General features: G+C 37.5%; 1 protein-coding gene across 3 annotated transcripts in view; it reads right to left on the minus strand.

The window, feature by feature from the left end:
- Positions 1–630: 630 nt before the first annotated feature.
- Positions 631–13249, minus strand: part of NADK2 (NAD kinase 2, mitochondrial) — a 33702-nt gene continuing 21083 nt past the window's right edge. For 2 of the 3 annotated variants that reach the window (XM_071580223.1, XM_071580225.1), the window contains 7 exons: positions 11168–11304; positions 10146–10224; positions 7620–7763; positions 5792–5847; positions 5655–5708; positions 5069–5192; positions 631–3076 (listed from right to left, as the gene is read on the minus strand). In XM_071580223.1, the coding sequence (XP_071436324.1) occupies positions 2938–3076; positions 5069–5192; positions 5655–5708; positions 5792–5847; positions 7620–7763; positions 10146–10224; positions 11168–11304 (733 nt within the window). In that variant the 3' untranslated portion in view covers positions 631–2937. The remainder of the gene's footprint in view (positions 3077–5068; positions 5193–5654; positions 5709–5791; positions 5848–7619; positions 7764–10145; positions 10225–11167; positions 11305–13249) is intronic. The other variant, XM_071580224.1, reaches the window with a different exon arrangement.

The following is a 13249-nucleotide window of genomic DNA, read 5'->3' on the forward strand; positions in this document are numbered from 1 at the left end:
GTACCTTAAATTACTTCAAGGAAAAAAGTAAATCTTTGCAACTCAGCACTATCATGAATACTTCTCTCTGTGCACCACATACTCCATGCAATTTCTCTTGCATTTAATAAAGATGGAAGAAATTGCTATATTGTACAAAATGACTGATTGATGGGAGAATGTTTTCCTCATTTACCACCAACTTTGTGTCATGGGTTACAAAGACACAAATTTGTCCAAGCAATGTGTAAACTGGTGTTTACAGGGTGTTACCATCAGTACATTCAGTATTTACTAGACTATGTTTTAAGGCCCTGTACAGAAGTGGGACAGGAGTATGGGTTTCAGCAAGATGGAGTAGTCCTGAACTGCTCTTGAGTGCCAGTTCAGTGCTGGAGTGGATCAAACACCCTATCACCCATCTAGTGGTTATGGCAATTGTAGCAGACACACAGTGGGCAGTCTGTGGGGTTAAGGTGGACCAGTGATCTTTCGCTAATTGAACAAAGTTATTCTGTAGCTCTATCCAATTCATACCGAAAACTGCTACATGGCAGTCTCTGCATTATACCTAAAGTGTGAAGGCTTACAAACCCTTAAAAGAATGTGATTAAGAAGTAAAGCTGAGCATGTGAAACACTGTTGAAAGCAGAAATAAGGCAGGACAACTTCATTTATCAATTAACCTTTTCATTTTTATTACATAATGTATAAACACCACTTGGAAAGAATAAAGGCAAAGAATGACAGGTCTAGTTTAAAAGAACACAGTGAAGACTGGCACTAAATGAAAAGACCATGGATTTCACTCAGCAGGTGCAAAGATCGCTGCAAGTCCAGGCAGATTAACATTAGTGTTAAACCAAAACTCAGTCCCATCATGGAATACTGTCTACCAAGTAAATTGTCTGTACTGTAATCCCTTGTAATACAAGATTCTTAAAAAGGGTCCTACATTCTTCAATAAAAAAGGTAGCTGCTCACTATTCATTACAGATTTCTCAATCATCCTAATTAAATTAAGCATTCACCAGTAAATGCTTCAACAGGAGTACAATTACATTACAGACAAAACCACCAGAGGCCACTCATGAGTAGGTCAAGCTTCCATTTTGCAAAGTTACAAACTTGTGAAAACATTACTAAGTCCTAAACCAGATCATACTTTGGGTCTGTGGGGCTTGAAAACATTGTCTTTTAGTCTTGACATTCATAAGGAAGGACAAGCATGTTTAAGAGGTATGCTTACTCATCAGACTAATCAGTCTATTAAAACATTATAGCACACAACTAAACTGCAGATGGGATTTCTGACAGAGATTTGTCTGTGCAGGTATTCAATACCTAAATCTGATCCAATAGTGGCAAAGTCCTAGGAAGTAATAAATTAATGTTAATGGCATTGGTGGGCTTGGGGTTGTAACAGCATATTGACTAGTGTACTAGACAGAGGCACATAAGCAATCCTTAACTGGTTAGTGATGGATTGACAATAAAACACCCTAGTCTGTGTGCACGTAACTAGAAAAATTAGATTTTTGCATCTTTACCTTTAGACAAGTTTTGCAGATTATTTTAGACATTAAAAGGCTTTATCCTGATACCTCCTGAACTTACCAAGTTTTGAATGCTTATTTGGGTACTTTTATTTTCCCCTCTGGATCAGCAGTCATGATAACCAGATACTGTAAATAACTTATTCTGCAGCACACTTAAAAGCTAAAAAGTACACAAATAGTGATAGTTTATTCAGAAGTCTCCATCAGTATCACATTTTCCTAGAACTGAATGGTCTGGTCAAATAATTTTTCTCTAAGTTTTAGGTTTGTATTCACTCTAAGTTGTAGAAGGAAAAATATTTTATCCACTTCCTCTATCTTATAGAGCAGCTTATATTTTGGAAGTGGCAGAAAATAAATTGGCCACACTGGAGAACATTTCCATTAGACCTGAGAACATCTATCTGTTCCAGAAGTCTCTTCATTCAAAAGTAGTTTAAAGAAAACTCACTTTTGGAAGCCAATCTGTAGTAGACAGGACAAAACATACTTTTTTCAAGTCATATAGCAGAAGAGTTCCTGCTATAGGTATATTCATTTTGTCAAATTCTTCCCCCTGATCTATGCAATTATCAGCACAGATTTTAACAGGCAGTCACAGTTTCTCCAAAAGTCACTTCCATAATCAGAACTCTTTTTTTATTATCAACTTGCTTGAAAGAATCTATCTTCAACATGATCTTTATAATTTGTATATTCCTGTTGAAGGGTTCAAGAAAACCCTTGAGTTTTAAGTCACTCCCTAGCCAAACAGAAAAAGGAAAAGCTACCTTATTCTAGATGTACTAAACCAGACTTTTACTTTTGATGTAAGTCTACAAAGTAGAAAAAATACTGGAAGAACAAAAAAAATTGCCACAAGTTGTATGAAACTACAAAGTTGTACAATTTTTGAAAAGCATACAAAAGGTTTGTATTTCCATTTCTATTACATCAACATCATGTTTTACCAAAATCTATATATCCTTGCATCAAACTGCTAGATTGACAGTCAACTTTTCTACAAAAGTGTATGTAGGAAGGTACTTAGTTTCATCAGTCCCAGACTGTTACTAAAAAACTGTACATCTGAATATTTATCGCTACTGACTTAATACTTGAACCCAACTACCTGTGTTTAAAAAGCTGTTCTTTCACATTTGCCTTACAGGTTAAAATGTCAATTTTCACAGAAGTTAGAGGTAACACTTCAGATACATTTCTTTTACGCCAGATGCAAAAAGAGCTTAAATATCAGGCTAATGTTTCCCCAACCCAAAGGAATGAAAAGCATTTCAAGCTTCCTCCAAATGCTCTTGCATCTGAAAAGGCCAACTTTCAATATAATGCAGCATTGTGATATCCCCATTGTTTCCCTCTATGGATCTGTAAATGTTTCAGCAGAAGACATGAGGGTCCTTCATTCTTCCAGCAGAACAGTGCACAGTGCATCCTCGGTGTCAATCAGGATTGAAGCTATTGCCCCGTCATTGAACTCGAAAGATGTTCCTCCATCCACAACCATACAGGCATCCCAGCAACGGGAACGGACACAGACTCTGCATAAACCCAAGAAGTCAGTTTTCACAGAACAGATTAAACATTTTAAGTATTTCACAGAAGCACTTAACAATAAGACTGGGTTTTGGACATTGTTTTGCATGGGTCAGTAAATGCTTCATTACATACTTAGAGAACCATTTAGCATGGTACTAAGCATTAGAACTAAGCCCCAGTTATTACTGCTTTGCATGGTACTAAGCACTAGAACCAGCCCCAGTTACTACTGGCTTGCACAGACTTAGCAAAAAGTCCAGGGAGAACCAAAGGACTTGTTCAAATGAAGACTATTGCTTCCAGAGTCTGAGAACAATCTGTAACTTAACACTTGGTGTTGAAAGCTGCAGTTTAGGTGTAGCTTTTAAAGAAAGCTACTGATGACCCCATTTGACTATGATTTACTTAATCTTCACAGAAAAGTTTTCAATTAATTTGTGATTCTAACGTGTTGTCTTCACATTAAGTGAAACATTTGGTTTCAACTAGCAATACTTGAAATTCAAATAATTTGGATATTAATATAATGTATTTTATGAAATTATTTTCCCTTCTATCTGAATGATTAATGTAAAACAGGAAGCTTAGTGGACAACTTCATTAAGAGTTATTATAGCATATTTTACTGTCAATATTAGAGACTGACTACACTATCTCTAAGCTAATAAATTTAAATCTAAGCTTATATAATTTAAGGCCCCTCTTGAGAATTCCCAGATCCAAATGACCAAGCAGCAGTAAACATTTAAACAGGACGCCTCCCCAGTGGGCATCTGATATTGTAATATTTAGTTCCAGAGATGTCCTTTATGACTACAGGTCATGCAATGTTGTTGTAATACTAATGTGGCTTAAAAGGAGAAGAATTTGAGTCCCCTTCAGGTCAGAGTTTTAGACATTTGTTTTGATATAAAAGGTTGAATTAACATTTAATTAATACTGAGATACTGCACTATTTCCAAGTGTTTATGATATTGTTCATATGGTCAGTTATTCTGAACATGTAACTAACAGTTATATGTCTTTAATTGTGGCAAGCTCCACAAAAATCATAGAGTCATTTAGATTTGGAAAGACATGGAAGATCATGAAGTCCAATCATTAAACTAACACTACCAAGCCCACCACTAAAACTATGGCCCAAAGTGCCATGTGTACACGTCTTTCAAATACTTCCAGGGATGATGATTCCACTACTTCTCTGGGCAGCCTGCTCCAGTGCTTGACAACCCTTTCTGTGAGGAAAATTTTCCTAATACTCTATGAAACCTCCCTTGGCAAAAGTGCCCCAAGTTAAAGTGATTAATTACCAAATGATTCAGAAGGGCATCTGGTGCAGCCTTCTACTCAAAGCAGGCTTTAGTTCAAGGGTTAGGTTGCTTAGGACCTTGCCCAGTCAGGTTTTGAGTATCTCCAGGGACAGTGACAGCACAACCTCTGGACAGCCTGATCTACCACCTCATGGTAAAGATTTTTTCTTCTTTTTTTACCAGAATCTTACATCCTATAAAATCATGGCTGTTGTCTCATATTCTGCTTTGAAAGAGTTTAACTCAGTTGCCTCTATAACCATCCTTTGTCAGCTGAAGACAGCAACTGGACTCCCCCAGCTTAGTCTTTTCTCCTCTGGGCTACACAAAAGCACCCTTTGAGTCTCTCCTTTATACACAGTTGTGTTCTGGCCCCCCCATCCCCTCAGTGGCCCTTTCCTGAATTCACTCCAGTTTGTCAGTGCCTGTGTCTCATACTGAGGGAAATGGCACACACTCAAAACAGCACAGTGAAGTCCTTTTATTCAGTAAGACTGTGCAAGGATCAAACATTAAATAGTCATAACACAACTAGGAAACATTTTCCTCCTGCTGTTACGAGAACAATACTCAAGCCTCTCAAAACAAAAACTGGATGTTGAAACACTTCAAGGGATAGTCCTGGATTACTCATACTTTGACAAAGGCACAGAATAACTATTCACTGCTGCAGCCAACACTTACTTTGAAGAGAACCCACGCTGACGGCTACTTGAGAAAACCCTGTTTACAATAGGTTCTCGAACACTGAAAAACATCTTTGGTTCCTCTGGACTGTAGAGTAGAGACTCATTGTAATCATTTGTTACTGTAAAGAAAGAAATCAGACATTAGTTTTTCCAAGAAAATTAGTTACTCTCAGAAACACGTTCCTCCAGGAAAGAGTGGCTTCCCTACCAAGAGGGAACACTGAATTTTGACAGATGTTTAATAGCCTACACCTGCAAAAAAATTACTTTTACAGACTATTCCTTTCAATTCTACTTCATGATGAACACTCAACAGCCCTCTTCACGTGATTAAACATTCAGTGTTTCAAATCTTAAAAGAATTGAAATTCTCCTGAACATCTCACACAGACAGAAGTCTAAGAGCTGTCATATCAAGCAAGCCATTTTTGTCAAATGTGCCTAAATAATGTTCATATGAAAGATTATTATTATTGAAAGAGCACTAAAATACTGAGAGCAATGCTGTGTATTACGAGTACAAAGAGGATGAACTGTTTAAACTTAAGACACTTTAAAGAAATCTTTTCTTTTTCACTGACCTTTTTGTACTAAGTCTGTGTTCAGTGGCATATTCAAACTTCCATGCTTTTTTGCTGTTGAGCAAAGAGAAAGAGCCTCAATTAGGCAAGTGTATTTTTGTATCAGCTTGGCTAGTAATGCCACACTATTCACTCACCGATCTTAAGGATCTCTTCAATAGCTTGATGTGCAACCTTGTTAATATTATAGGACCTAGACAGAGAAGTAGAAGTCTTGTTTGCTAAGCAGTACAGCTTAGGAAAAAAAAAAGGCAAAAAATCCAAAAAAATGCTATTAAGTATGAGCTGGTATCAGTTTCTTCCAAAAAAAGTCTTAAATTAACTCTTGGTTTGGCATCTACCCGTGGCTTTGCAAACCTTAATAACCCACTGAGTTAAGTCTTCAGGAAAGAAGAGCATGATACATGGGATGTAGTCTCTGTATCAATAATCCTTCTGCCTTAAAACCCCAGTAACTGCTGATTTAAGTCTGCATTAAAATACCTGAAGCCTGACAGTTCCACAGATTCAATGTGTTCTTATCCCATCTACCCAACTCTGCAAATTAATTCCTTCTGGTATAACAGTTTTCATTTATGAATCCAACATTTCTTTACAAATATTATGCCTCTTTCTTTGTACCCTAAGGTGTGGGCTTGAATCTCACAAGAATGTATATGGAAAAGGAAGTCAGATCAGATGTTTCTGCATTTGACACAATTGAATGAAAAAGTGAGCATAAAGTCTCAGTCTAACCTCAAAAAAAGTCCCTCTCCTGTGCCCAGGGTTAAGAGGGAGTAGGTGCTAATCACAGCCACTGTGCAGCTGTACTGTGAACATCTCAAACCACAGGCTACAGAGTATCAATCTACTGAGGTTTGGCCTCAGTTTAGAGAAGTCCAGCAACACATACTGATTACAGCAATGGAAAGGGGCAGTCTCGGAGTTTGGTCCCTGGTTCTGGGATTGCTCAGTACAGAGTGTATAAACAAATGAAACGTGTAAGAGCAGCATTGAATTAAGACTGTGCTCTCCCAAGATACTGAACACTAGGAAAGTTTCCCTAGCAGTCTGCCAGTTTCATCCTTGGCAGGTTCCAGGACTAAGTCATGCTGACTGAATACTAAATTGTGAATTACAATGAAGAGTAAAACTCAGTAACCATGGTTACAGCATGAATATTCATTTCCAAATTTCATTAAAAGCTTCTGGTTTAGTTCATCTTAGCCTGCCACATAAATCCAGGTCCTACTGTACAACCTCGAACTGTGAGCACAAATAGATTTCAAGGTTTCCACTGTACATGTCCTCTCACATCTCAAAACTAAATGGATTAGACACATGCAGTACTGCAGCTTAAGCTTAAATTAAAATAATTTACCCTTTTGCTTAAGCTAGCACAGTTCTGTGTAGATATGGCCATCTTTGTTTAAGGCGACTACTCTGGCAAAGAGATTGTGCTCTGTCAATTAAATACAGAAGAGACAAGAGGCCTGAAAGGAGAATGGACAGCAGATGTGCCAAAGACCACTCAACACTGCTTCCAAGTACTTTTTCCCATTCTTCTTAGAGCTTAGCTTTTTATAAGTTTACTAAGCTACATCATCTAAGCATTTCATTTGAGCCAACAAGAGTAGTTCCCAGATCATCCCAGTATGCTCTGCAAGTCCCAGGAGAATCTCTTTCCCTCACCACTCCCAAGCATTCAACCTCTTTCACCAAAATTATACCTAATGTCAACTTCCATCTCAGTGCTGCAGCTCCTCACCCTTTCAATGCTTCTATCCCTACCTACAAGTAATGAGAGCTCTGCTCTTCTCATACACCTGAGACAGCTTTGAACCATGTTGACAGTTAGAATATTGACATTCACTGACTCACCCACAGCCCAAGAGAGCCACAGTATGGACTAAATGCGTAAGCAAAATAGGTCCATCTAGCTTATCTGAAATGATATTTTATATCAAAGCAGCAACATGCACTTACCATGCTTTTGATCCTGTTCCAGTACACACATTAAGGCCTGAACTCTTCTGTTTTTCCCAAGGACCATCATCAACTGACATTTCATAATAGGAGGCCCTATGAAGCGAGAATTTAAAACTGGGTTTGCAGGACTTAAAGTTCTCCCTGAATAAGACAGAACACACAGCCTTATCAGGCATGTAACAATTTAGAGGGGCTAGTTTCAAATCTGGATGACAATTTCACAGGCTTTGCACAGTGTTTCAAATTTGACAGCTAGTTCTGATTCACTACGTAATGGCAGTTTTTATAATGGACTAAAATGATTTGCAACATGAACTTTTAGACAATTTTTCTGCAGATGGTGTCTCATATTAATTTATGCACAAAAACACCTCTGTGGTTCATCTGGGAATAGTTTTGGATACAAGCAGGGTTTGTTTGACTTACAAATAAAACTGTAAATAATTACCTTCCCTGCATAATTGTTGCGCTACTGGAAAACTGAGTTTATGCTATCTTTGAGTCTCATTAAATTATATCAGGGAACACTAGGATGTAAGGCAGCCTAACATGAGTAAGTAATAGCATGGCTAGAAACTGAATTCTTGATCACTTCAGTAATTAAAAATCCAGTCCTTCATGAACAGCTTTAAACAGTAAGCAAGCTTGTATTTCTCTCCAGGGCAAATTCTTCCTAAAACTCAGATGTACTAAGCTTTGGGGTACAATCATCCTCTGCATGTTACTGTTCATGTATAAGGGGATTGCTAACATTAGGCCTACAGAGGCCAGAGCTTCTCTCTATAAGCTTCAGAACATCCAGAGTTTATTTATGAACTAAAGTTGCAGATGTTCATAGCGCCTAATGCAAACACTGTGACACAGCCTTCAGATTAGTAGATACCCTCTTAGAAAAACACCATGTTCACTGTGTAATGCATGACTGAGTTTCACCTTTCTTTAGTAAATGGACCTTACTGAGCTATTTTAGGTGAAGAATGTTTCAGTCTGGATCCACCAGGAATAAAATTCACTGTTTGGTGTCAAACAGTTTATACTCTTAGTAACTAAGGGCATTTTGTGTAATCACTCTTGAGAAGACGGGGAGACAAAAGAACTAGAAGTAGGTTAATAACACAGGTGCACAGTTTGATTCAGTTTAAGATAATTTTTGCAAGCTGGCTAAGAAAGGTCTTCTGGGTATTTTTCCTTCTAATACCTTGTTTTCTTCACTAGCATGCAGAATAAGACCTTAGAAGAAGCTCCTAGTCATTCTGCCTTAATAATCAGCAGATCTGTGTATTTGAACCTTACAGAAGATTCATAATTATTTAAGTCTTCAAGTGTAAGGCCCTATTAACACAGTATTTATTTCTAGAGATCAGTTCCCACAGGCACAGTGTTCCTCAGTGGTTCTCAAACTCACAGGAACCAAAGACCACAATGTACTTGTGACACTCAAACTGCTGGAAAATAGCTTTGTGTTCCTCTACCACTGCATGTTAAATAAAGTTTTTAGAATCTTGATAAGATTAGATTTGACTTGGTAGAAAGCAAGATTTATATCTCCTTGAGACTAATTCCTTCTGCCAGTCTGAGGTAGCAGTCTGAGGTAGCAGGCCAAAGAAATATAAAGCACTCATGGAACATTTATACTGTTTCCAGCAGCAACCAGTGTCCCAGGCACTGTACAAACACAAGAAGCTGTTACACTCTCAACTGGGTTTTCTGTTGTTGCTTGGGGTTTTTTTAAGAAAAACAATGAAGAGGAAAGTGATATGAAGTACAAGTAAAAGTTTGATCAAATCCTGACCAAGGATTATGTTTTATCTCTTTAAACGCAGCCCCAGTCATATTCCCCATATCCTTCTTATTGTTTGGCTGCCTAAAATGCATAGATCTTCAGGACAGAAAGGACTTTGAAATGTATCCTGGATAAGGCAGTATTATGATTTGATACAAACTTCTTTCTTAAACAAGGAAATACCTGGTTTTCTCCAATAACAAAGCTTCTGCCAAAGGCAGGTCAATACCTTTGTCTCTAATGACAGAACGGCAAGAAAATGATTTCCTGGTCATGTTTGATGCATCAAGGGGTTTTTGATTTTTTCATTTTTATAGATTTTAGAAGTACTTGTAACTAGTAAAATGCAGATTTAGCATGTTAATATTTCTGGCAGCTTAAGTTCAATGTTTACGTATTGTGAGCCCTATCCTATATGAATGCCTTAAAATTCTTTTAGTTATTTTGACTCTTTTCAAGGTAGAAGGCTGAAAAATATCAGAAGGTCTGCAGAATGAGACATAAACATAAGCCAACAACCTTGGGTCTAAAAACACTGCAAAAGCTCTAAGGGCCCTACATGTGCTGAGGAAGGTGAAAACGATGAAAAGAGGGTCCCACTGTACCCCAGACTCAAATCCTGATAACTGTGCTGGGGGCAGGGTAGGGCTGGACCTAGAGATGTGTGAACTGGGGATTGGGTGTCATAAAAAAAATAAAGTCAGCTGTTCCTTGCTGTAACAACAAACAATTAAACATACCTGGATGAAAGAGATTCCCCAATGAAAACTTCATTGAGTGCTCTCACTGGTAAAAGATGTGGACCAGAAATGTCAGATCCTGCAGACATTGAATACAGCAGTTTTGAATGATGAGTTTACAACCCAAATTTTCAGAAACAATGCACAGCTTATTGGAGGACAGACTGTGCTGCCTGGGTTTGTATTCTAGATATGACACTCCATTTTCTTGAAGGACTCAATTCTTCACTGATTTAGTCTGTAGACAGTCACTGTCCTTTAGACAAAACAAACTTAGACTAAGGTCAGTAAGGCAGTGACTTTTAGGTTCAGACATTGTTTCCCCTGAAAACTCACGGGTAGCCAGAATGAAGTCTTCTCTTCTGTCAGTTACTCTGCCAGCCAAGACATGACACCAACTTAACATCTATTTCTGATAAAGTTCAAAGAATTAGAGTTCCCACCACAAGGTAATTAAGGGGGATTAACAAACTTTTCATGTTTACAAGGACTTCTCAGTGAGCAAATGCAGTACTGGACACAGGTTAATCACAGAATCATTCATTTTCAAACCATCATAAAAAAAAAAAGTTGAAGGTGTTTGATGACTGAAGAATTACCAAGGAAGAGAATCTCACTTCTAATTTCTCATTTGCCTGCTGTAGTCCGAGACTAGCTTATTGTGAAATAACAAGTTAAAGTGCATGTGTACACACACACACATATGCTCAAGTGGTTACAGTAACTCTAAGAGACAGCATTTTAAACATGATCAGATATTTCAACATTAGCTAATACCCTTTGAAAGCATCTCTAAATTAACTGTTAATATTGAAAAATGGTTCTAATTGTACAGTCCAGAATAAACATATAGAAAAAAGTACTCCCTTCTAAAAGACACTAATCTGGGTCTTCAGCTAACGAGAGCTGTCTCTCAAGTGCAGCACCCAGATTTCAAATACTTCAACTCTTAACAAATCTGTATATTTTATTTCAAGTTATCATGGCAAAGTGATTATATTCTTGTCAGATTTGTAACTTACTTTGATCCTGGAATCTTTCATTTATGTGAGCCCTGCTGTGTTGTTCTTGGCTCAGCTGCTGCTCATGTAAATCTACAGGGGTTGTGTTAATACCAGTTCCTTCGAGATACAACCGAATTCTTTGCCGCCACTGCCACCTAAGAGAGGGGAAAGAAGTTGGTATCAATAGCTGAAATAGTCATTACAGAATTAGATAGGATCACAGCCTTCATTCGCACAGCATAACACCTTAACAATTAAATATGTTCAGCCACATTTCAAGTTTTATAGCTTTCACTGTGACTTCTAAATCTAGAGAGTTAATCATACTAATTTGTAAACACTTTGTTCTTACCAATTTGCTACCTAATGTTTTTTGCATGTGTAAAGTAAGAGGACACTGGTTAAAAGTAGCCTACAAAGATGTAACAACTCTTCTTTTCAGCCATGTGATTCTAACTTGTGAATGAATGACTGATGTGAGGATTTTGAGACTAAGAAGCTCTCAAGAATTTATAGAGCAATATAAGCTGTATTTTTAACATACTTTGTTTGTAGATGTCCAGCAAAGCAGATCTTTCCTTCCCTTTATGCAAAGGCCACGAGTATCCTTCCACTTTAACAATCTCCCCTAGCCTAGGAATTTAAGATGCTTCAGAAGAATTCAGTTGAAGCAAGAGGATATATAAGTCATGTTACAACATTCAGATCTTTTTATTTTTGCCCAGAGATATTAATTCCTTTTTCATCCTGCAGTTTAGAGATTTCATAAAACAAAATAGTAATAGATTTGATTAAGAAAGCAAGTCACAAGAGAGTGTTATGAGCACATCTTTTCTCCCTTCACACTGTTGATATCCAGGTCTCAGTAACCAGCTTTGTCTGCAATCACAACAAGGAAGCCTAATGCTTTAAATTACTACATTACTAGTATTTCCTCACTGCCATATTTGTAGAGCCACATTCAACAAATCCTATCTGCCCTTAAATTCCAAGTATGGTTTTAGGTAGTCAGGCAGACAGCTTGCAGTGAGCATCACTATGCCAGTAGGTTCCTTACAATGCTCATGCTAGAACATGTCACAGCCTTTATAAAATTAGAAAATGGGACTGTATTCCTATTATACTACTATTCCAAGAACCTGTTACACCACTGACCACCAAGAAAAGAAATATGGGTAAACTGATATGATTTGCCCTTAATAAATCAATAATGTTGGTTATATGATGGGACTACAAGGTCAGTGCTTACATGGATTGTTACACTCACTGACGCCTCAAGGATAAGGAGAAACAACAATTGCCTCACCATCCATATACAACTCCAAGCCATCGGAAGTCCTTCCAGAAACCCTCTGTCAATCATCCACCTATTTTAGAGTTTCATTAACACCAAATAAACTTGAGAACTGTCAAACAAAATCCCTGCTCCAGTTCTAGCTTAGGAATAGCAGTTCCTATTATTTCAGAAAAAAACCAGGGAGATCCTTTCTCTTTCACTCTGGGGCAGCTTCAGCTCCATAATGAGCCAAAATAGGAGTGTCAGCAACAAAAATATAACTTTGTTTACAAAAAACATCAACATTGCCTAGATTATTAACAGGGGTTATCTGTATTTGTGATTTTACTTAAGCAACTTCGTATAATGGAGCGTAAAAAGCTTCTGTATTCTCAGTCTCAGAAAATGCAATTTGAAAGTACCTTTTAGTTTAGCAACACCTACTGAACCCTCTTCGGTTATTTATCAGTCCTGGTGACTGTATTCACCTCATTTCAGAACTTTCCTGTGACAAAAATCTAGTTACTATTCAACCTAAAAATTTAATATCCTAGAAGTATAAACAAACCCCAATTGCTATGTATTTTCAGGTGACTGATTTCTGTTTGATGGTTTGTCTTCCTCAAAGTATTCTGGAAAGTAACTAGAATACAGCACAGTCTCTCTTTTAAAATAATTATTTAAAAACTCTTCTCCAGTCTGTCCTTTGAAATTCAGCTTGTTTCTTCTTCATTCAAGTGAGACTCTTCTATTTGAAGAATATCTAGTACTGAAAACATCAAGCTCTCTTAAGCATGAAGAAAAGCTTTGCCTTACACTAATCT

This window comes from Pithys albifrons, chromosome Z, assembly GCF_047495875.1.
Source record: "Pithys albifrons albifrons isolate INPA30051 chromosome Z, PitAlb_v1, whole genome shotgun sequence".
NCBI classification, from domain to species: Eukaryota; Metazoa; Chordata; class Aves; order Passeriformes; family Thamnophilidae; genus Pithys; species Pithys albifrons.